Here is a 24,275-nt window from a genome sequence, read left to right as displayed (position 1 = left end):
AAATGTGTCAATTTGTATTGTATTTATACAGTAGCCTATTCTGCAGTTTGATCCTTGAACTGTTGCTTTCAATTAGGGATGCACCGAATGTTTGGCAAACGAAATGAATCGGCCGAAAATAGCAACAAAAAAAATAATTTTTGGTGTTTGGCTAAACGAGTTAAAAAAGGCCAAATAAATTTGAAAGAATAATGAGGTCTTTGATGATGCAATCAAATAAACCAGCGCAAAGTGAGAGACGCGCAAATGCAGCAAACATGTTGGTAAAAGCATTTTAATGTGTCCGAGAAATAAGCAAAAACATACAGCACTACAAGTTTCATTTATCATTTAAAATCAAGACATCCTGAACACCATGCAGTGTATGAGAAAGACACAGCAATGGATATTTGTCTGCTGAATGCACAAGCACGGAGAACGAGAGACTTTAGATCTTTATCTCATGTCATAGAACGACGAAAATGCGTCAGCAGTATGTAATAAAAACTTCCTAGAACCAGTGAAGTCCTACAATGACTAGACCTGTCACGATAGCTACTTTTTATAGGTTGGTTAATTGCCTCAGAAATTATGTCGATAGTATTGTCTTTTTTTAAGTAGTATATGTCCATTTTATGTTACTGATTAGATATAACAATAAAATAGCTAATAATATAAGTCCATCCTGTTTACGAACATACATTTAATTTTTAACAATTACGATGAAAAATATTAATATGAAATAAAAATATTTTTTTTATTATAAATATTTAAAATATAAATTGATATTATAAAATATGCATTTAGATTTTAAACAGCTAATATTGAATGTTTTGTATAAATCCCAGCTCTACAGGGTTAATTGCTTTAGACAAGTGTTACTCTGATCGCATCTGTGAGTATGTGCCATTACACACAATCACTTTATAATAGCTTATATCTAAACACTAGATGTTATGGTTATGCTTGACTTTTATTTGTATAGCTCTTTTCATTGCCCAAATAACACAGGCGATCGTGATCGCCTAAAATGCTAATGACATTCATTTTTTTTGCTGACAAACACACATGTAAACACTATGGTAATATATCGCCCCTCCAAAAACTACCGACGTCATGTTCACCTTTCGTTAGAAAAGTCGTTATAGTCATTATTGCAACATGCCTAACAATGACAAACACGCTTATACCAACAAAACTTTTATTAACAAGAAGCTTTTTTTTAGACCTTGTCGTCTCCTGTCAATCTTGCTCCCGTCTCTTTCTCTCCCTTTGCCTGTGCTTGATGGTGCATGCAGGCATGCGTCCGCTGCTCAACATAAAGTGCTGGAATTTTCTTAAGGCAGAGTAATGTATAGGTTATTTGCATTTTGTGCGGGAATAGAAGGTCGGATTAATATCCATTTTGCCAAGACTCAATTATGTGGTTGAAAAGTCTATCTTATAGCTATCTGATCAGAGAAGTGACCAAGTGTAAAATGCCCTAATGACTGCTGGAAAGTTTAAAAAAAGGTCATTGTTAAATAATGTGAAATAAATAAAATAAAAAAGGACATTTTGAAAATGTAGCTTGTGCAATGGTGAGAAAATTGACAAAATAATTAGGAAAATGAAAAAAAAAATGTTCGGTATTCGGCCTTCGGCTGAGTTTTTCATTTTATTCAGCTTTGGCCAAGAATTCTCCTTTCTGTGCATTCCTACTTCCAATGTATTGGATTTGCTTTTGCTTATAAACAAAAAATTGCTTTAAAAACAGCAATAAAGGATTGTGTCCAACACTTTTTCTTTCAAACATTTGTATTTTAATAAGGCCACATTTACAGACTATAAGCCTCGCAAAAATAATGGATTTTTTGATGTGTTTTTATAGAAATTAATAAATCCAGACCCAAAAAAATGAGTATCACATATCAACTTTTTTCAGATCCCTCTTAAAGGAAAAAGAGGGTTAGAATAATACAGGTGTTGTTGTGCATCAGCACCAACTCCCTCTTTCGTCTTCATGTGTTGGTTTGTGACTTGCCTTTACTGCCCTGAATATCCAGCACACGAGAGTCTATTCCTTTTGAAAACTAAAGGCTAAAGTCTTATTTTGAAAACCTGTGCCAGAGGAAGTTTCATATTCCTGAAAATCTCCTCTGTGTGTAATATTCCCTCAAAGTCTTGTGTCATCAAACAGCTTTGGGTCTACGGTGCATTAACACCCGCTCACACAGTATAAATCTCTGCACAGTGTCAGTAACTCAATTCCCCAACTTTTAGGGGACCAGCTGCTCAATGGACCTTAACAGGGTAAGGGTGCAAATCTCTGTGTGGAGATCTGGCCTCATCCCAGGCTGGGTTCATGGATATTTAGGGTGCCGCAGGGTGGATTGAAAGTATGTGCCTTCACGTACTGTAAACTGTGGTTTGAATAAGTTCAACAGCTGTGATTGGAAATGAGTATATAGACAAGATGGATCTGAGGTTGTTTTCACACTTGATTTGGTTGCTTGGACCAAACAGGGATTTGATTCCTCTCTCCTGCCCCGCCCTCAACAGATCTCTTTAGGTCAGAACCACTGTACTTGTAAATATATTGTGAGTGGCACTATGAGTACAAAAGGCAGCTGAACAGAACCACAATGTAAAAATCCATCTTCTGCTGATGTATTGTAAAATATGCGAAGAACGTATGTTGCTCTTATAAAGCAAGTGTTTCGGATCTATAAGTTAGGCCCAATTGTGATGATAATGAAAATTTTGACTTTTTGGATTTCAACATTGTCACCAAAACATTAACCAAAGTAACCCTGGAACTTGAGAACATACGTGTTGTTGGAAAAAAAATTTATCCAGCTTAAATGGTTTGCTGGTCTTATGGCACTTTTCCATTGCATAGTACCCCACGAGTCGGGTCGTGTTGTGTCAGTTCACTTTACTTTGGCCCGGTTAGCTTTTCCATTGAGTTTAGTACCACTTTAAAGTAGGAGGGATTATAGACATGTCGTTATATTTGCGCTGCCTACTGCTGTGACATCATACAAACAGTGGGAGCCAGCATCGTTGGAATGCAGTGTTTCCCATACATTCATTAATTTGTCAGTCCGCCACAAAATCAAAATTGACCACCACAAATAGATGTTTGCACATCGGGCTTATTACTACCTCTGTCCCAGTCGACGCGCTCTGCTGAACGGAGCCTCATTTAAGCAAAAATGACGTGGAAAAGTCTGGAAAATACTGGTATGGTGTTCCTGATTCTCAGCCTGTGGTTGTTTTTCACCGCTAAAAGGGAGTTTGGGAACTTACAACAAAGCACAGATGACAACAGGTTTGCGATTCTCTCAGACCAATCAGTGATTTGTAGTGTTTTCACATTTCATTTTAGTATCGGCTCAGCTCCATTGGAACCTTAACTGAGGTGGTTCTAAAAAAGTATTGGGTATTTGTACTGTACCAGTGGAAAAAACACCGGAAGTGAGCTGAGCTGACCCGACCTGACCCGACCTGACCCGTGGGGTACTATGCAAAGGAAAAGCGCCAATCGATGGTTTGACATCAGCCCAGTAGCGGAGTGGCCATCGGGAGAGTCTGGACTTTTCCCGGTGGGCTGGTAGTGTTTTGAGGCTGCGAGGGCCGGTCTAGTTCTACACTGCGAGTTATATAGCAACCCCGTCTGGCGACCTGATATGCAGCCGCTTTCCTCTGGTCAAACTGTGCAGCCTCTTTGCTCAACATAAAAGTGCTCAACCTGTTCGGCAGGTCCAACCATGTTTAGGATTTTTAAAAATATAGGGGGATGCCTGTTTATTGCAGTACATATGCGGTCGGATTGATCCATCAAGCGGATAGACTAGCCTATTTGTAGTGAATTAAGGATGTTTAAAATCTCTAGCCTGGTGGTCAGTAATATATCAAATCAGCACATTTGCAAAGGTTTATCACCATGGCTTTATCATAAATAATAATTAGAAGGGTAACTTCGCAGTATCACATTATATATTTCCTACTATGTGATTTCCATATTATAGACAAGAGTATTCAACTGCAATATGGCAATAAATATCCAACAACATTATTATTTTTCAAAACTTTTGACAATTTTTTTTTCAAAGGAACCGTATTCTTATAGTTATTCAAAGATGCACACATTATTCCGCATATGATTTGAATATTAGTCGAGAGTATATAACGGCAACGAACGTCTCATATGGCAATAAATATCCACATAGCTATAACTTAACATAACAGCATAATGAAATGAATAAAAAGACAAGGAAGCAGGATTGGCATTTAAATTGTATTATTATTATTATTACTGGAAAAAAAGCAATATTATTGAAATAAACTGAGATAAATGCAAACACGTTAAAATAAATAAGCAATAACAGTGGGGGGAAAACATTATTATCTCTCAAAACTTTATATGAGAAAAATGTTATTTGAAGGAAAAATTCTTAGTTATTCAAAGATGCACACATTATTCCATATAACTCACATTTATAAGCACGTTCATCTCTGGCCTCCCTCTGTTATGTAATAGCTGATTGACAGGAGCGCATCTCCGTCTTTCAAACATATATCATTTTGTATAGTTACTCATTTAGGAAAATTAGCCATGATTTAATGATTTTATTATAATTATGAAAATAATAATCTTTGGCAGATTGATTACGATTTGTATTTCCCTAGTTTTACTACAAATACGATAATTTTGTTTTTATTTCCCGGTAGATTTTTTGGTCCCACTCCGCCCCTGCATCAGCCAGTTGGTCTCCCAGCCTGAGCAGCTGATACATGCTCAGAATCCTTCTAAAACCATCAAATCAGACCAACTTGATTGTTTCGGCAACACCTTTCCTAAACTAGTTTTTGCAAAACCAACTTGGTTACCAGCTAAGACCAGCAAACCCACAGTACTTGGGCTTTGTGTTTTTTGGAGGTCTAGAATTAAGATGCTCTCTTTGCCACAACTAGCTTTTCAAAAGATCTTCAGTTCTTTGATCCTCATATTGATTTGAGGGAAGTTTTTTTCTACCACCTCTCACCAAAATGTTGACTTTGTTCAACTGGACTCACGGTATGAATGTGGACTAGTGAGAGAAAGTAAATGTGTCTCTGGTAGCATTAGAAATGAGAGGCATGTAAAGGGGATCGCACACCGGCCGCGCCGCGTCGCGCCTAGGAGAACTCGGAGGTATTGTAAACCGGAAGTGCACATTAAATAGTGCGAGCTTCTTCAGATAGCGTCTACTTCAAAATGTAAAATATACGTTAGCAGCCAATGTTAATCATTAATGATGTGGGACAAATATGATGTTATTTAATGTTAAACTATGTGAGTGGCGCTCTGTCTCATAGAAAACAATGTGTTCGATTTTTTTAGAACGGCGCTGCGCGGCCGGTGTGCGATCCCCTTAAGGGTGACAATACTGTATGTGCTTGTTGGTGTTGGATTAGATGGTCTGGGGTAGTGATGCGCGGGTCGTCTCGTAACCCGCGGGTAACCCGCGGGTCGGGTAAAGAAATTGTAACTTTAATGCGGGGCAGGTTGGGGCGGGTCATTAAAAACAAAATTAAAAAACTGATATGTTGCGTCTAATTCCCTGTAGCATATATATTAAATATTTGGGAATATATATTTTTACATTTAATTACTTTCTTTGATAAGGTTAAATTACGTAGGCCTATGTGGCAACGTAACTTCCGCAACGTAACTTGCGCAACGTAACTTATCCCCAAACCTTTGACGTCACGGAAGCGGCAAGTAGCTCCCGCTGCCAGCCACAACAACAAAACAAACGGAGAATTAAAAGATGAAAGACGATCTGCAGAAGAAATTAAGGTAGGGAATTTGTGAATAGATAATACAAATGCTGCTTTTTTGTGTGGTGATCTACTTTTAAAATGATAAAGCCGACAAGTTCTACATGCTAAAAACACTTTAAATGCGTGGACTATACTGCATATATCTCTACATTGGATTTAGGGATGTCACCATTACTCTATTTTCTTGAGGAGTTAAAAAAAATCCTGGAGCACATGTCGAGTACTGTTTAAAATAGCGGAGATTTAGTGAAACAAACTTGAAGGAAAATTACAATAGTATCAGAAGCATATATCAGCACAACGCTGCCTCTCTCTCTCTCTCCGTCGTTCGCTCGCTCTCGCGTGCTTTAGCTCGTGCATGAAAGCAAGAATGCGATGCAATTCCATGCTTGTAAATGTCGGAAGTTTACACGACTGATCTGCAGCGGGCAGGCATAAGATTTATAAAAACACATATGAGAAGAAAGGCACAGCAACTCAAAAAGACTTAAGTGTTTCACAATTACTCATAATGCCAATTTTCCTGTGGAGGCATGGAGCAGCATGAGAATACACAGTAAGCTTATGTGCGATCTACCGGCATTGCCTTTGCGATCGATGTATTGGACACCCCTGGTTTATCATTATCCTATCTCTATATTAATATGACCATGCTGGTTTCTATGGCTCATTGGTGTATGTTGTTGCCAGTATACAGGGCGATGTAATCTAATGGCTGTTTCCAAGCACTCTTAGGCTGAAATAAAGCCTCTTTTTATTTACATTACAAATGCCTAATATGTCTATTTTAATGGTCGCGGGCACGGGGCGGTGCGGGTTGTAAAAATAAATAGATACAGTGTTGGGGTGCGGGTTGGGGCGGGCCAAATATTTCATAAAAGCGGGACCCGCGGGTTGGAAAAAACGCCAACCCGCGCATCACTAGTCTGGGGTGACATTATATTTGAGACTCTGAACTGCTATGCATGTCATTCTCAAAGATTGCAATGTTAGGAGTATCCAAATCTTTTTATTAAAATGTAAATTGTTTAATAACAATAAAATAGACAATTTCAGTCTGATCGTGAAAGTTTGCCTTGCAAAGTTTAGTGCAAATTGCTTTGTGATCATGGCACAATGCAATATATTGCCTTTTAAAGAAGCTGTTGATGGCGCAGTTATTAATTGTGAGGGATGCATAACGATTAATCGCGATTAATCTGTACTGCCCTCCAAAAGCTGCAGTAACTACGCAAACACTGAAACTGAGAAAAATGCCCTTAAAGTTTTTACACCAGCCAGTCAAGCAAACATGTTACTGCAATTTTGGCACACGCATTTCTCGGAAATGTGACAAAATTGAACCAAGAGACTTTGTCACAAGAGACATCAGATTTCACAAAGCCCATTTCAACCCTTTGAACGAAATTTGACGAAATGCATAGTTTCTGCACTTTGGCTTTGTAGGGCAGTATAGCAAAATAAAAGTTTTTGTTTACATCATATATGAGTGTGAACTGCACACATGCATGTATAATTTTAAGAAAAAAATCTATTACTTAAAAAAATCTATCTACTAATTTATATAATAAGGAATTTATATATAATATAAATGATACATAAATATACAAATGTATATACACATGTAAACATTACTTAAATATATACATGCATGTGTGTGCATTTATCAATTAGCATATAACACCGAATAACTTTGTATAGATAAATGCACAAACATGCATGTATATATTTAAGAAATGTTTACATGTGTATATACATTTGTATATTTATGTATAATTTATATTATATATAAATATATTTTTTTCTTAATATTATATATGCATGTGTGCATATTTATATATACAGAATTATCATACACAGGTCACACACATGTAAACAAAAACTTTTATTCTGCTATAGATTAATCGCAATTAATGGTTATGCATCCCTAACCGGATGCTAGTATTATAGTTTATAAAGTTTGAAATGTGGATATTTTTCTTACGAAATCACATTGATTACCCACAGAAGACCTTTTTTAACCCCTTGGAGTCGTGTGGATTGGATGCACTTTTTTCAAAGTCAAAGTTTGGTCTTCTGGCAAGCTAGGAAGAGCAAGGACATTTACTAAAATAACTCTAAATGTGTTCGTCTGTTAGATGATGGATATTCCACAAATTATTCTTTTTATACTTTAGGCCAGTGTTTCTCAAACTTTTCAGAGTGTGGCCCACTTGTGTGGGGTCCAACCTCTTTGTGCACCCCCAAAGAAAATTCACGACATGAAACAATCTCAAACTCATAAACAGTATAGTTCTGTTGTCTTATTTTTCTTTAGTTTTACTACACAGAATTTATAATAAATTAATGCATTTCATCAAAAGGCATAAAACTATGCCCCCCGGCACCATGTCCCCATTGTGAGAACCACTGCTTTAGACAAAATGTACAGAATATTCAATTGTGCTATATACAGCACAGTGTGTTAAGTTATACATTTAAAACTAAAATGTATTGCACATGATTTTGTTGCAAGATGATGACCTTGTAGCACTGTAGCGCTGTCTAAATTTAATATTTTAAAAATACACACTTTTTACTTGTTTCTAAAGTCTTAAAGGCACAGCAGAAAAGCATCTTGGACCCGTGTAAGGGTCAAATTAGCTATTATAAATGGAGCTCGATGAAAAAATGACACTTGCAAATAGGTCCACATAGATTTTAACAGACTATGACCTATATCGCAAAAATGATAATGAGCAAGGCTATAATTTTCTTTTACCATTTAATATCTTCTATTAAAAGTGACTTCATCTAACAAAACAGCCCTTTTGTCCAAGTATACATTTTTTATAATAACCAAAGTTCTGCTATATAACAGAAAGGGAGTCTTATGCTCATATCTTGTCTTTATTATAGCAGTCACAGGTCTAGATATAACAGAATTGTGGTCTGTCAGTGCTTTATTTACATAGAAAACCACACTAATAACTACATATTGAGCTAAGCTGATATCAGTGACACTTGAGTGGAGAGATTGTCTGTTTCTTGAGGAGATGTCCGATGATTAAGTAGTAAGGTCAAAATGTTAGAGATTTAAAAATTTGTTATTTTTATATATTGAAGCTAAAGGAAGTGTTTTATGGACAACCAAAGTTAAATAAAGTCTTAGCCATAAGTGTCTAGCCTGTATGTTTAATGATGGTAGATAACTGGCCCCGATAAAAGCTGTGGTTTACTATCCGTGTGTGTGTGCAGTGCTTAAAGCAAATTATTCTCCTCAGCATCATGTTTTTCTAGGGAACCCACATGCGGTATGTGCATGCATTTACACTTTCCCCTGCATTTCTCTACCATGTTGAGTTGTTTTTCCAAACCTGTAATTGTTTCCAGTAGTGCTCGGAGCAGTTTGGATTGCATAAGTTGACACCCTATTGACTCAAGTCTTTTCTCCTTGCAGAAATTGGTCTGGGGAGTAGTGCTGATTTAGCCGAGACGGAATCCTGCGAGACCTCACATCACAGCACAGAAAATGAAAAACCTTCAGGTACTTCATATGAACTTCTCTCATTTCAGTGACACATACACGTTTAATGCCTAACTTCAACTATAAACACAGGGTTTCCGCGGGGTTGTAAAAGGTAGTAAAAGGTAGTAAATTAAATTATGCCAAATTAAGGCCAGTAAAAAGTAGTAAGCGTCATCTGACGAGGTAGTAAATTTTCGATTGCCTTTTGTAATGTTATGATGCCTGGAAATTAGTTCAAATCACCTGCATAACAGGGCAAATAATCAAAGATCTTTCGTCTCTGGGATGTGATCAAAGCCTGGATTGGAGCCAATTCACGTTCCTCTCTCCGCTGTAAGCGTTCTGTAATCACTACGTACCGGATCCACTCCGGGTTTTCTGACTGTATCACGTTGAGGTAAAACTTTTTCAGCTAGCATGGTCAAACTTATAATGCAGGAAGGCTCCGATGTTTTGAAGATCGATAAAGGTGTAAAAGACGATTGACTTGGCTTAGCGAAATAATGAAGATTGGCAAGCCTTTCAGTTCGTGGGATAAGAAAACCAAACAGGTAATTGCGTGTCTTTGCACAGTATGACTAACGTAAGGGGTCCTGTATTTTGGAGGTAAATGATTTCTCACGTTACTGATGCTGTGCTGATATAGCCAGTGGCTGGTACAACGGGTTTGTTTAACTCGTGGGTAAACTTCATGTGGATCCACAAGAACCAAGAGGCAGATGACATCCAAATCCTGTGAGAGCGATTGACGAGGAATCATAAGAGGAGACTGCTTCCGAAATGCTCTCGCGGGACTTTGATGTCATCCACCTGTCGGTTCTTGCAGTTGCATTTGCGTGTGGTCACAAAAACGTAACATTTGTACATATATTTAAAGCACAGCAGTTTAAAAACAAGTGATTTTAAGACATTCAAACACAAACAACAGTGCGTCCGCTGTTTCTGTGTCAGAGGAGCACGCAAGCCGCGCATTCGATTCTCATTGAGCATGTGTTGTACGTATTTTTGCCGCTTTATTGGCCTTAAATAACACATATGCGTCAAAAATCCCGTCTTTGCAAATATCCTTATATAAACACAACCATTTAGGTCTTAGGAGAAAGTAAACAGCAGAAACATTGCGCATAAACTAGCACATCAGCGCTGCCTCTATTGTAACATAATATTTTGTTGATAAATGTACAGTCATTCAATTTACAACTGTCACTATGGTTACTGACATCCTGTGCGAATTGTACACTAGTTTAACTCGAGTTACACGTTCAGGGTTTATATTCATGCATAACATTACTGTATTAGAGCTGTGACTGTAAACTGTTGTGTGAACAGAACAGACCCTGGATTATTTGTTTATGTGTACTGAATAATATGATATGAAAAAGTTGTATTTGTTCACATTAGTAAATGCATTATATAACATAAACAAACAATGAAAAATATTGAGTGTATATAAGCATTAATTAATTCTTGTTTATGTCATTACAGTAATTGACGGTGGTTCATGGTGCATTCACTAATGTTAACAGTTTCAACTTTGATAAAAAAATTATTAGTAAATGCTAAAATAAATACATTTACAATTAATAAATAATTAATAAAAGATTCATTAAAGGTGGTGATATTCATGTTTTCTTTTTATACAGTATAGTGAGTTATTTAGCTGGTTCGCCTTAATCTGAAATGCCCTGCAAACTACAGCTACCTATATGCCACATGAGACTTCAATATGGAATTTATGGCAAAAAAATCTCCCCTTAAAATGCTATTGGTCTCGCCTACATAAAGTGTTAGGTAAAGGAATATGACTTGGCCTGAAAAATATTTCAGTCAGAAGAATTTTTTCACTTTAATTCTTTTTTGTATGTTATATATGTCAAAATCTGTGTAAATAATAGAAAGGTCGCTGATTAACACTTGCAATTCAGTGTCGTGATGGTTTTAAAAAATATTCTGAAGGTAGTAAAAAAGGTAGTAAAAAGTAGTAAATTTAACTTAAGGATTTCTGTATAAACCCTGAAACAGCATCCCTTTATTATGGAAGCTTTAAAGTTAATGGGTAGTGAAAGGCTGCGACAACTTATCGATAAATAATGGTCTGTTTCACAATAACTATAATAGTTCATAAATCTATTCAGGAATTGAATTTGTTAGTTTAATGCAAGATGTTAATAGAAAGTTATTTAAGATAAGGTTAAGAAAATATTTGCTTATTTAAATATATTAATTAAATAATGTATAATAAAGATAAAAAGCACCATTTATATTTTAAAAAACTATTTTAGCTCTGCGGCCCTTTGACAAGGTGTCTATCTTAGTAATGGCCCCAAGTCAGTTTGAGTTTGAGACCCCTGTCTAAGATCAACATAGATAAGAAGGAAACTCATCATTACTTTGTGTCCGTTCGGTTTTAAAGTGGCGGTTGCGATTTATTTTTTTATATATATATTAGTATTAGTATTGGATTGGTATTGACCGATAGTGAATCCCAGGTATAGGAGGAAAAAACACCTGAGTGGGTTCGGGTCTAAAAGTTTCACGTGTGCTTGTACACGGGTCGGGTATAATTATAGCGGCATCTGGGGTAATTTATTTCAGAAAAAAAGTATTTTGGGTCATTTCGGGTCTGGTACATTCCTTTGGACCCGAGAAGAACTCTTATCGTGAAGTCAGTTGAATTTTTTTTATTTAAGGCTTTAAATGTCACAATGAAAGATTATATTAGTAAAACTCAATACGGGGCTTTTTAAAGTACACTTCTACACATGAATGCACTGATTAAGGGTTGTATTGAGCCTATATACTATAAGTGAAAAATCTAATTGAATAGATGTTTAAGTTTTTTATTTGATTAGTCATTTAATCGTAAAATAATAAATCGATTGTTAAAAAATGATTGTTAGCTTTTCTGCATTCTTTTGCAATAAAATAAAACATTTTGATTGACATCAAATAAATAAAATGACAATTCATCACATGCAATGTATGTTTAGGTATCAAAACATCATAAATTAATAAATGCAAATGTATTTCAGGGTAAGTTGAAAACTGTGTAAAGATCTTTATAAGTGCACACCTATAATCACACATTTTATATCAAGTTGCTATATTACTTGACAACCAGAAACAACCTACCGTTATGTTAATCAGCTCTATTACTTGGTGCGGAACTGATTTTTTTGGGGGATTATTAAGGTTAATAAATACAATGTTGTTTCTTCTTATGTTCTTCTCTTTTTGCTATTGCCAGCATTACAGTGAACAATGTTATAAACCTAATGTCTGAGAAAACACACACCTCTTGTTGTTTGCCATTATTTTATGCTTGTAGTTTTCTCTAATAATAATATATGTGCTTAACCAGTCATGCAGATTTAATTAAGCCTAAATGACTAGGAATGTATGCATATTAATAATACGATAATAATTGCATTTACTTTGCCAAGGATTTACAAAGTCGCAAAGTGAATTGCGTAGAGTTATTTTTGTAGCTCTGCTGTTATTGTCACTCATCTTACCTCTTGCTTTTGCAGTCACGTCTCCTCAGGAGACAAAACTTCCAGAGGAATTAGAGTCACGTCAGCAGAAACAGGATTCCGCTTCAGAGACGTCCACAGTCCAACAGCTCATGACATCCACCGAAACGGAGAAGCCTCCAGAGATGTCAACTAAACTCTCTGAAAACACCTCCCAGCATGTGGTTGACAGCAAGTCTTGCACGGAGGAGCAAAAAACCAACCAATCACCCACCAAAGAGCCAACTCCAGCCTTAGCTTCCCATGAGGAAGAACCCATGGAGGTTTCCTTCACAGAAGAAGCTTCTACAGAGGCGCATGGAGTTTTTATGGAACCTGAGGTTAGTGCTGCTGAGACTTCAGCTGTGGTTCAAAAAGACGTGGCAGAAAAGATGGACACTGTGGTGCAGAACATGATTCATGAGAGCCACATAGCAGAGATGGACATCAGTGGTGATGAACGAAGTTTGGCTAAGCTGAGCTCGCTGGTGGAGGAGAGGACGTCTTTGAAACTATCCCCATGCAGGCAACCTGAGGGTTTGTCCTTAATTGGTCCGGTGGTGCCCCGACCCCAGCCACTGCCTCAAGTCCATGCTGGTCCAAGAGAAGCCATCAGCAATGTGCCTTCATCCACCTTTATACCACTCACTCCAAAAATTGGCATGGGGAAGCCAGCCATCTCCAAGAGGAAGTTCTCACCAGGAAGGCCCAGAGTAAAGCAGGTCAGCCATGGTCATGCAGTTCTCAAACTGCACTTTTTTCAGGTTATACATAGAGCATAAATGTCTTTCTCCATAGATTAGAAAATATATTTCTGGAAAAGCATAGGCTTGAAATTTCAGTTCAAAAGGGATTACCTCAGGTTTGGAGCGGAAGACTTCTCACGCCGTCATGCTCAGCCATCAAACCATCATTCACACATCACATCCTGTTTATGCTTGTTTTTATGTCAACTGAATACATTCTGAATTCACAAGGTCTGTCTTACGAAAACAACGGCAGTTACCTCATTGGCTACTCATTAAATTACTAACAGGGTACGAAAGCACTTTTTAATGAAACCGGACAAACCTCAGAACACTGTATCACCAATATCTTAGAGACATTCCACTTTTTTTTTAGGGTATGCTAGTCTTCCAGCTCCCCTGGAGTTAAACATTTGATTCTTACCGTTTTGGAATCCATTCAGCCGATCTCCAGGTCTGGCGCTAGCACTTTTAGCATAGCTTAGCGTAATCCATTGAATCTGATTAGACCATTAGCATCACGCTAAAAAATAACCAAAGAGTTTCAATTTTTTTTCTATTTAAAACTTGACTCTTCTGTAGTTATATCGTGTACTAAGACCGACAGAAAATTAATTTTCTAGGCAGATATGGCTAGGAACTTTACTCTCATTCTGGCGTAAAAATCAAGGACTTTGCTGTTGTAACATGGCTGCAGCAGGCGTAGTGATGATATGCACTGCTCGAAAATAGTCCCCTGCCATTGATAGTAACTATGGGGACTATTTTCGGCTGCTGCGTAATATCACTACGCCTGCTGATGCCATGGTAAAAATCAAGTGTTTAACTCTAGGGGAGCTGGAAAATGTGCATATTTTCAAAAAAAGTGGAGTGTCCCTTTAATGTTGAGCTTTAGAGATAGGGCCACAATGTTTAGTAGAAATCGAATCATAAATGAAAAAAGAGATATTTATAATTTAACATTAAACCACACACACAAGATATGCTGCTCTCAAATCTGTCCAGATGGATTTTTCTCTTGCATATACTGCATTTGAAGGCCACATTTTTCCGTTTTCGAAAATACAACCAAGCGGGCGTGCCGTCACCATGGCGATCTGAAAATTTGTACCATCGGCGAAATATGCTGTCAGGATCCTACATAGAGCAGCTGCTTCGATTCCTCTCAACATGCTCATTAGCACATTTGCATATTCGAATAAAAGCAATTGTGTCATTTTGGCTGCCGCTCGGGCAAGACTTCATTCATTTCATGGTTTCTGGAGGATCACCGAGTAATAATTAACTTTATAGCTTCAAACGGATTAATTAGAGGAATTAGGCGGTTGTAAGTGCCCTGCTCTTTAACACCCTTTGTGTACTCGATTCATGTGTTGTTGTGCTGACATAATCACATGGGTTTGTAAACAAGTAAGTGGCTTTGTTGTCATGGTAACAAAGCCTGTTCATGTCATAAAACGAAACGCGAACCGAAACGAATGGTGACACCAAGAGGAAAATAAAAATAGAAAAAATATTTACTTACCGAAAAAGGTCCTCAGTAACAATCTTCAAACTTCTATTAAGACAGGGCCCTATAACATCTGCTGCATTTTTCCCCCAAATTCCCTTTTCTCAAATTCCACAATTTTCTGGATTCTGTGTTTTACGTTTGACTTACTTTAAGATTAAGTATTTAATCATTTAATTAAATTTGTATTATTAAACAGCATGTCTAACCGATTAATTTCATTATACGTAACAATTTAATCAATCTTTTAAAATTAATCAGTGTTCAGCTCCACCCCTTTTCTTTCATACCTGAATTCCCCAATTCCATCCATATTGTTTTCTGCAGAAATCATAGGGCCCTACTAAATAGGATGCTTTTTCTTTGCGTTGTTAAGAGAAATATTGTCATGTATTATGCCCAGAAACCAGTGGCAAGCCGTGTATTTCACACGTAGGCCTTCAGATGTGTCCTACTCGATTTATTTCACCTATTCATACCATCATTATGAAGCCACAGCTATAGAAACCATCAATATCACACCGAAATGGAGTATAACAGGTCATTGCATCACAGACAGGAATCAGGAATGAATGCAATATATCTTGACATTCTTGTCAGCAATGGCAGGTGTCTCGTGTCAAATACCCTTTAGAGTCATCCCATAGTCTTGGACATACCTGAAGGGTAAACCGCTAATATTTGATGTAATGGGTGAAATAATATTAACGTGTCATTTGCGGTGCGGATACAGGTCAGGTATCAATAGGCACAGAAGCACCTGATAGGCAGCTGTTTTTAACTCTTTCCTCCGCCAGCGTTTTTAAGAAAAGTTGCCAGCCAGCTCCAGCATTTTTTTACGATTTTCCCAAAAGTTTAATGCCTTCCAGAAAATGTTCTTCTTTAAATATATAAACTTACAATATATCAAATGGAAGAACAGACCCTCTGCCTTCAAACCAAACATTTTATTTACATTTATTTGTTATTTTTATCACCTCTCAATTAGGGCTGGGTATCGTTTCAATTGTTCCAGATCGATTCGATTTCGATTCACAAGCTATCAAATCGATCCGATTTCGGTTCTCGGTTTAACTCCGATTCTCGGAACGGCTTTTATACTCGATTCTCAATTCAACTCAATAAATGTAGATTTAATACAAATACTATATTTATAAAAAAGAACAGTGAACATAAGTTTACAAGTGGGTAATTAATAAAATAAGAGATAAGGAGCCACAAACCTATATATTAAGCTCTTTTATTTTAGGGGTACTTGGGTACATTAAAACAGAACCCATCTCTAATTTTCAAATGCATACAATTATGTTAAATACAATACAATTTTGATGCAAGATGAAAAATGTATGGTGAAAAAAGTCAGAACAAACAGGATTAGGTTATTTCATGAAAAAAAAATCGATTCGTGGCCTTTAAGAATCGATTTTTAATCAACCACGTTAAAAAAAAGATTAATCGCAAGATAGATTTTTTATTTTTGAAGGACTTTTTTCATGAAAACAAAATCGATTCGTAAACGCAATTATCTCAGCTTTTTTGCTAATTTTTTTTTATTTTTGAAGGACTTTTGATAGAGAACAGATTCAGAGCGATCAAAACATATACAGAGTTTGAACTGTTTGCCCTAAGGGAATACTTCCAGGTTTTATAAGTTGGCTATTAACGGATATACGGATTGACGGAAAAACTTGTCATTGGCGGGGAAAGAGTTAAATGGTGTTGTGCTTATTTGTGTTCATGGTCTTCAGAAATTGCGAATGATATGTGGTGTTTTAGGTTAAATACTCTTTTCCTTTATACTGTCATTAAGTTGGATACCTGTCCGTGTCTTGTGTCAAATACTCTTTATATTCATACTGTTATAAAATAAGATGGTGTATTTTTTGGCTGGTAGTGTATGTTTCAACAGTTAATTAAACAGACTTTAGTAGTTTACTCTTTGACCAGCCAAACAAACGACTTGAAAAGTCGACAATTGTATGCCTGTTAGATGGTCTTGGAGTCGCCAACTCGAAATCTGATTATAGTAGGTCCCTTGACGTTGTCGGTACGCATCAATTTTCTTTCATGCTTCTCATCGTTTGCGCCGATGTGCAATTACACACATGATTTGAGAAGACGAGCCGTGATGGAAGTAAATAGACAGCAAGTTTTTGCAGTTTGTGTTAAATCACTCCTTAACTTTAGCCGATCTTTGTTCTTACCGTCGCAAGCGGAAATGCCTACGAAGAAATGCGATCTTTTTTTAGCTGTCGGAAAAGGTTCTAGCAGACCAATCACAACACTTGCGCTCCATGTAGAAAAGACGCGTAATTAAATTTCTGGCGAGCATAGCCTATGGCGTAGAACTTATGCACGAATATAAATGACTCTTTAAAGCAACAGCTTTGTTTCGTTCCCATTTATTTAAGCTACAGGTGCCAGCACTGTTGATTCTGAAGGCCTCAAGGCAGATTTCCTTGACCTTGGCAGCACACATTGGCTAAAAAATAACTGGATAAAAGCTCAAAATACACTACTGGAAGCAGCGTAAGCAAAAGAAAATGTATGAAACGAAGATAATAGACTATTGGGAATAATTTAATACACATTCATGGAAAAATATATCAAACACATGTCCGTGATTCTGATAGTGTTCAGGCCTGCATAGAAGGCCTTGCAGTCCCTGACGGTCTACCGCTGCCAAAAATTTTCTCATGTCATTTTTTCCTCAGTTCATTCGCTCGGCTCTAATGTTTCATATTCTCTGTTAACCATGTCTGTTTGTACATGCATGTATCTGTATGTGTTTCTTTTGCTGGCTGTACTGTTTAAGTTGATGCATGTTCTCGCCCACATTTCTTCCTCTCTCTCTAACCCACCCCATCTTCAGGGAGCATGGAGCGCATCCCACAGACCGAGCTCCCCTTCATGGTCCCTTGACCCGACTGAGGGCTGGGACGGGCCAAAGAGCAGGCAGCCCCACAGCACGGCCGCCTGGATGATCCGTGTGGTAAATACAGCATAATATTTCACAGCCCTACAATGGGTGTTCAGCTAATAACATGTCAAGCAGAAGCTAGATTGCTCCCATTACTTTCCAGCAGTGGTACAGCTGGAAAAACCTTGCCAAGATCTTCTCACTGCTTGGGAAGCTTGTGTTTTGTGTTCCGATGCAGAATTAAATGAGATTTGGGGATATTGCAAGGTAATATTTGCTAGCAACGTATTGTTGCCTAGGAGAAGCGAAGGGAAAGCCAGTTAATACTAGCTATAAAAAAAGAGAAATATAGAACCACACCAGACCCTTGGGTTTTTGTGTAAAGAATAGCATAGTAATGCAGTGAAAATGTCATAACATTGTTAGTTTTAGAAAGCTTTGATTTTGTTTCAGTTTTCATGTCTTAAAGTACAGCATCAATTTATTGTTACTAACCCAGCCTGTGGCTTCATAAAACATTCTAACCTTTTATTTTCAGCATGCTTAGTGATTTTTTTAGACACTTCTTGACTCGGGCTAATGAATGAAAATGAGTTATGAATGTCTTCACATTGTGAGCTGTAGCCCAGGGGTAGGAACAGATGTGCTACATGTCGAGGGGTCAGGGGGCCACGTAACAGCCATGTAGGCTCCAGTAGGGGTCTTACTGGTGTACGGGTCCATCTGTTTCTAAGCTGCCAAAGATGCCCGGATAATCTATCCTGGCACGAGGCCAGACCAGGACCAATTACATTACTATGTCTTGACTTGAGCATACAGTTCACCGCATGTCAGAAGTCACTGACGCGGTGTTAAAACATTGAATAATGAGAAGAAAGAAGAATGGGTACTTAAGGTTTTAAAGAGATAAATTCACTATTTTAGATGTTTGCATATGGCAGATGCTTAGTTTTATCCAGAGCAACTTACAATGCATTCGATTCATGCATTTTATAGAATTTGTGTGTTTACTTGGATCGATAAGCAGGGATCATTCTTCTGTGAAACAAAATATAACTAGTTACTCTATAAAAATGAAAAGTGATTGGGCTGGTCGTGACGTATATCATGCACCGAAACCGGCCGGAAACAACAAGTAAGAATAATCAGACCAACAAAACTTAGCAAACATTGTTCGTTCTCCGGCTTCTGTATATTCAGCAGTTTTGCAACAACGGACCGAATAGCTTTTCTCACGTCTTTCTCCGCTGCCATTACTGAACTACAACTCAAACTGACGCACGACCTCAATGTCATCGTTCTTAGCCACCCTCCTCTGTTCGCTGATTGGACCTGCAGATTTTTGCAGGAGAAAACGAAATTCTACAGAGCAGTCCCAGACGTAGTAGTGAAGCTAAATGAAAATTAAGCGGAAGCATGTAGGAGGGTGGAGCCAGGCTAACTAATATGTACCATTTAGGTACAAATATGTGCCTTTTGGGTACCAATACGTATCTTTGAAGTACTAATATGCACTCTTTGGGTATAAAGGTGTACCTTTTTGAAAGGGTACTGTTCCAGTGACAGCTTTTGTACCTCTATTTCTGAGAGTGTGTACTTTGCGTACGTGCACATGTAAAAAACAGACTATACTACGGTAGGGCTGGGTAAAAATATCGATTCATCAATGCATTGCAATTATTTGTTTCTCAATTCAATATTGATTCATCAAATCCTATGAATCAATTCAGCCCACCGGCCAGTGGAGGCGCTGTAGGCAACACTCTAGTGAGAGCGTTCAGCGTTGTACAAAACGCGCTTTACCAATACAGCATGATTCCCATTTAAATTTTTATTTTACTATTTAAAATGGCTTAATTCATTGTAGCGAGCGCTCAGCGCACCTGCACGCCCCCTCTCTCTCTTTCTCTCATGTTAAGTGCAGTGCCTCAACAGCGCGTGCCCCCTCCCCTCTCTCATGTTGCGTGCGGGACACCTCTCGCACATAAAATACAGTGAACGTTTTTTTAACTCCGTGTCCCTCCGTGTACTTTCTTTTTCGCGTAAACGTCAACAGTCACAGATGTACTGACAGAGAATACGGATGATCGAGTTCATCATGACTTAACGAAAGGTTAGCAGAAGTGTTTCCAACACATACCCGTTCTCTTGTTGTGAGTCTGTGTGCAAGCAACAACACTGATGAGGAGAGCAACATCAGTACAGCCTCAATGTAAATGTATGGTGATTTTGTCAGACGATGTCCTGTTTTTAGCAGCAGTTAAAGAAAGAGCTGATTGGATTAAACAAGGAGTTACTGGGTTGTGTTTAGTCACTATTTTATAAACAAAATAGCATTTAGTTGTGTTAAAATGCAATATAATGTGACAGATCAAATAGTAAAACACGACTCAATGATGTCACATATATGCTACAGTAATTGGCGTGTGACGTCATCTCCGCCACAGTCTCTCAAAATCCTGTGGGAAACACTGTAAAAATATACTCAGGTACTTAATTACTTTTGTATTTACTTATTACTAGGGCCGGGACTTTAACGCGTTAATTAAGATTAATTAATTACACAAAAAATAACGCGTTAAACATTTTAACGCATTTTAATCGCACTTATTAACGGAGTCATTCGTAAATGCTACAGACCCTGTTTTAGTTCGAGAACTCCGGGGTTGTGCTGCAGTGTAAATAAAAGTAGACGGAACCTAAACGAACAGCTGATTTTAACGTGACAACGCATCAATTTCAAAGTAAAAATGGTTTGCAACGGAGGTTTTGCCCAATAAACATCTACCAACAAACTACAGATTATTTTAACATGTATCGTAATGTCTTTTATATGTTAATGTTTGAGTATTGTTGGGTTTAAATATTGTTGTAATGTTGTTTTGTTTCAATTTAATTAGCTTATTACGAGTTAAATTTAAGTTTTGTTTGCTACTTTAAAATGAATTTCGTTTCAAATAATTTGTCTCGTAATTATAAACAATGTTTTGTTGTTAGGTTTTGTGAATATAAATTAAAAAGAACATTAAAAGCAACACCGTGCATCTCATTGATGCATATGCTTCCGAATGCCAAAACATGCAGTGAGTAAATCACTTACTTTTCAAAAAATCAGCCTGGCAGTGCCCAGAAATTAAATTTACACGCGCATTTAGAGCATAATGTAGCAGCACGTTTGATTTGCAGTGTTCTTAAGACTTTTAAAAATCAACTTCATATTAATTTTAATAGGCTACTTTGACGGAGGACACGCACAGAGAACAGCGACGGCAGGTAAAGGAAAAAAGTTAAATGGTGTTTTTCTGACGAATAGAGTCAGTTTGTAAGAACATTTTTAAATGGACTATAAGATCATCAATATGAACTCTGAACAATGAACTATTATAAACATAACAGCAAGAAAATCTGAAGAGGAACTCGCAACATTAAAGCAATAATCATTTATGTAGGCTAAAGCTATATATCACCTCTTATTTTTTAATTTAGTTAAGTTTCAATGGTAAGACTAAAGGCGCGTACATTATGCAGCGCTTTTCACATCCGAATCCCACTTAAGAAAACTATAATGTGGAAGTTAAAAATGTGCATAACATATTTTTATATATTTTAATATAGGCTATATAGTATATGTTTTGTTGTTTTTATACGTGAGGTGGGGGATCCGCGCAAATAGGTACCGGAACACAGACAGTCAAAACCCGAGAATCCCGAACCCTGCAATTATTAAAAAAATAACTACTTTAAGAAATGCGGGCCAGGAAGCGGGTCGGGTATAATATATATATATTTTCTTTACGGTCCGAGTTGCGGGCGGGTTAGATGAAAACCTCGGTCGGGTTCTGGTTGTTTTGACCCGCGCATCACTGGTAAGCGTCGATAAGAGCATGGTTGTGTGTAAGCTATGCAACAAGGAATTCACATATCACCGCAGCACATCGAGCCTCAAGTATCATCTCAATGCAAAACATACAGCAGCTAGCGTGGACATTAGCCCGACTCCGGGTACAACGACTTGGTTGAACAAAAATAAACAATATTTTGTTGCTTAAGCTTATGTATTCAGTCATTATCATGGTACACTCTTAGAACGAATGTGTTAAAAACAACACATTAGTGTTGATTATGGGACAACACACTAACTGCGTTATCCTGGAATCTCTGTGTTATTATTGAAACAACACATTTTGTGTTACTTTTAACACAACATGTGTTATACTTGAACACAAAATCAACACAAAATGACACATAATGTGTTAAAATTACACATAATGTGTTAAAAGCTTACCGCACAATGATGTGTAAACAATTAACATATCCATCCTTTCTAAGAGTGTATACTAAGAGTGTAAAAAAATTACTTCTTAATGTTCTCAGGTCAAATATTTATATGTGATTAAAATGCGATTAATTTAGATTAATTAATTACAAAGCCTCTAATTAATTAGATTAATTTTTTTAATCGAGTCCCGGCCCTACTTATTACCAAATCGATATCGAAGCAAACTAATCAATATTTAATCGAATCAAATCTGTTTGAACCGAAGCCTCAAGAATCGAAACCGAATCTAATTGTGAAATTTCTAACAATACCCAGCCCTATACTACAGGCTTTAAGTTGTCACTACTTTTCTTTACATTTTTCATCTTGTGTTTACAGAATAGAGGAAGTCAAACAACACAAGGGGGAATATATGATGACTGAAATTGCATTTTTGATAAACTGTTCTTTTAAAGAAGGCAGAAAGTTTTACGGTACTACCATGGTACCACCGCAGCACTTTTACGTAATGAAAGGTAGAGTAAAACAGAGCAAGATGAAAGGACCCATTAAAAAACAATAACGTCTGAGTGGCAGAGGCAAAAGTTGAAGGGAGGAATGAAATTATGGTACAGCGAGAGGAACGGTAGAGAAGGAAAGGGAGCGAGAGAGTGTAATTCTTGGAAAGGGTTTTCATCGTGACAGGCAGAATGGCAGCCCCTGAGGAAAGGAAACGCGCTGACAGCGTAATAGAAGTGAAATCACTAGAATAACACGGCCGAGGCCTCTCAACAGCCTGATAGCCGTGTTGGCAGCTCCCTCAGATACCATCTCACACTGCGTGACACAGTCTCTCCGAAATTGGTGTCATTATCGGGAATGTTGCTCCACTATGACAGCTAGTTAAATTGAGGGAGAGTCATGTTTGGTTTGGGTTTGTTATTTGATCACAGTGCGTTAAAGTCGGGCGGGTGGGCCGTTCATTAAACGTAAACAGAGAAACAGAAACTTCGGAGGCAATGAAAATTGCAGTCGATGCAAAGTATTAAGTTGTCGGGGGTCTTTGACAGAGGGTCTTTGAAGTGGTGTGTCAAAGGAAGAGTCGTCTTGTTTGTTTTGTATTTTTTACAAACTCATCATGACAGAAAAAAACTGTTGAGGTCTACAGCATTTGGACCATCATTATGTTGTCTTTTACAATTATGGATCAATGTATTTTTTTTAAATAGCATCTCTAGTCAGAAGAGCAAAAATATTTTGTCCTTTGCTCATCGCAGGCAGTGCTCCTGCTTGTCTCGCCTTTAAGACAGTGCTGGTCATAAGATGTTGAAACACTTAAGTGAAGGTTGACCCTGAAGTTATCGCTTGTCATGTCAACAGGGACGAAGTTCTGGCTTTCCTGGCAGGAGACGGCCTAGGGGTTCTGGCGTCACAGGCAGGGGAGGGCGTGGCCGTGCCAGAATGAAAAATGGAGTCCCTCCAATCCCAACACCAGGGGTATGTGCTATTATCTGTCAGCTACTGTCATACTAGTTTTGTTTTGACATCTTATATGTTAAGAGATTGCTGTAGTATGTTTTTCATTGATCTGTGTTGTATGTTTGTGCACAGGTAAACAATATGGAAACAATGTACACATTTAGGGAAGAGGATGAAAACGCCATGCACAGTACCGTGGTTATTTTCTCCAGTTCAGACACGTTCACATTGAAACAGGTACAGGAACTGTAAATGTGCTCTAGCTTTGCTTTTTTGTTGTTTTGTGAATAAACTAACACATGCCAGAATTTTGATCAATAATACTGTTGATAAACTTGTATTGAACCCATTCATTTACAGCTCAATATGTGGAGTATACTGTTCTCGCTGTATTTTCCTTATTTATCCTTCTTTGCTTTTCTTCAGGACATGTGTGTGGTTTGTGGGAGTTTTGGACAGGGTGTTGAGGGTCGACTCCTGGCCTGTGCTCAGTGTGGACAGTGTTACCACCCCTACTGTGTTAACATTAAGGTGAGTGCAGCTCAACCCCAC

The 24,275-nt window shown here is 37.5% G+C and overlaps 1 protein-coding gene across 9 annotated transcripts in view; it reads left to right on the top strand.

Annotated features, from left to right (window-relative positions):
• The window catches only part of kmt2cb (lysine (K)-specific methyltransferase 2Cb), a 134,483-nt gene that overhangs the window by 59,796 nt on the left and 50,412 nt on the right, over window positions 1–24,275 (top strand). For 8 of the 9 annotated variants that reach the window (XM_055202996.2, XM_055203002.2, XM_055203000.2 and 5 more), the window contains exons 13-18: window positions 9,230–9,316; window positions 12,829–13,532; window positions 17,939–18,058; window positions 23,625–23,741; window positions 23,856–23,960; window positions 24,150–24,254. In XM_055202996.2, the coding sequence (XP_055058971.2) occupies window positions 9,230–9,316; window positions 12,829–13,532; window positions 17,939–18,058; window positions 23,625–23,741; window positions 23,856–23,960; window positions 24,150–24,254 (1,238 nt within the window). The remainder of the gene's footprint in view (window positions 1–9,229; window positions 9,317–12,828; window positions 13,533–17,938; window positions 18,059–23,624; window positions 23,742–23,855; window positions 23,961–24,149; window positions 24,255–24,275) is intronic. The other variant, XM_055203001.2, reaches the window with a different exon arrangement.

The sequence above is a fragment of the Misgurnus anguillicaudatus genome, chromosome 2, assembly GCF_027580225.2.
Source record: "Misgurnus anguillicaudatus chromosome 2, ASM2758022v2, whole genome shotgun sequence".
Lineage (NCBI taxonomy): Eukaryota > Metazoa > Chordata > Actinopteri > Cypriniformes > Cobitidae > Misgurnus > Misgurnus anguillicaudatus.
This window is presented reverse-complemented; position numbering and strand designations above follow the sequence as displayed.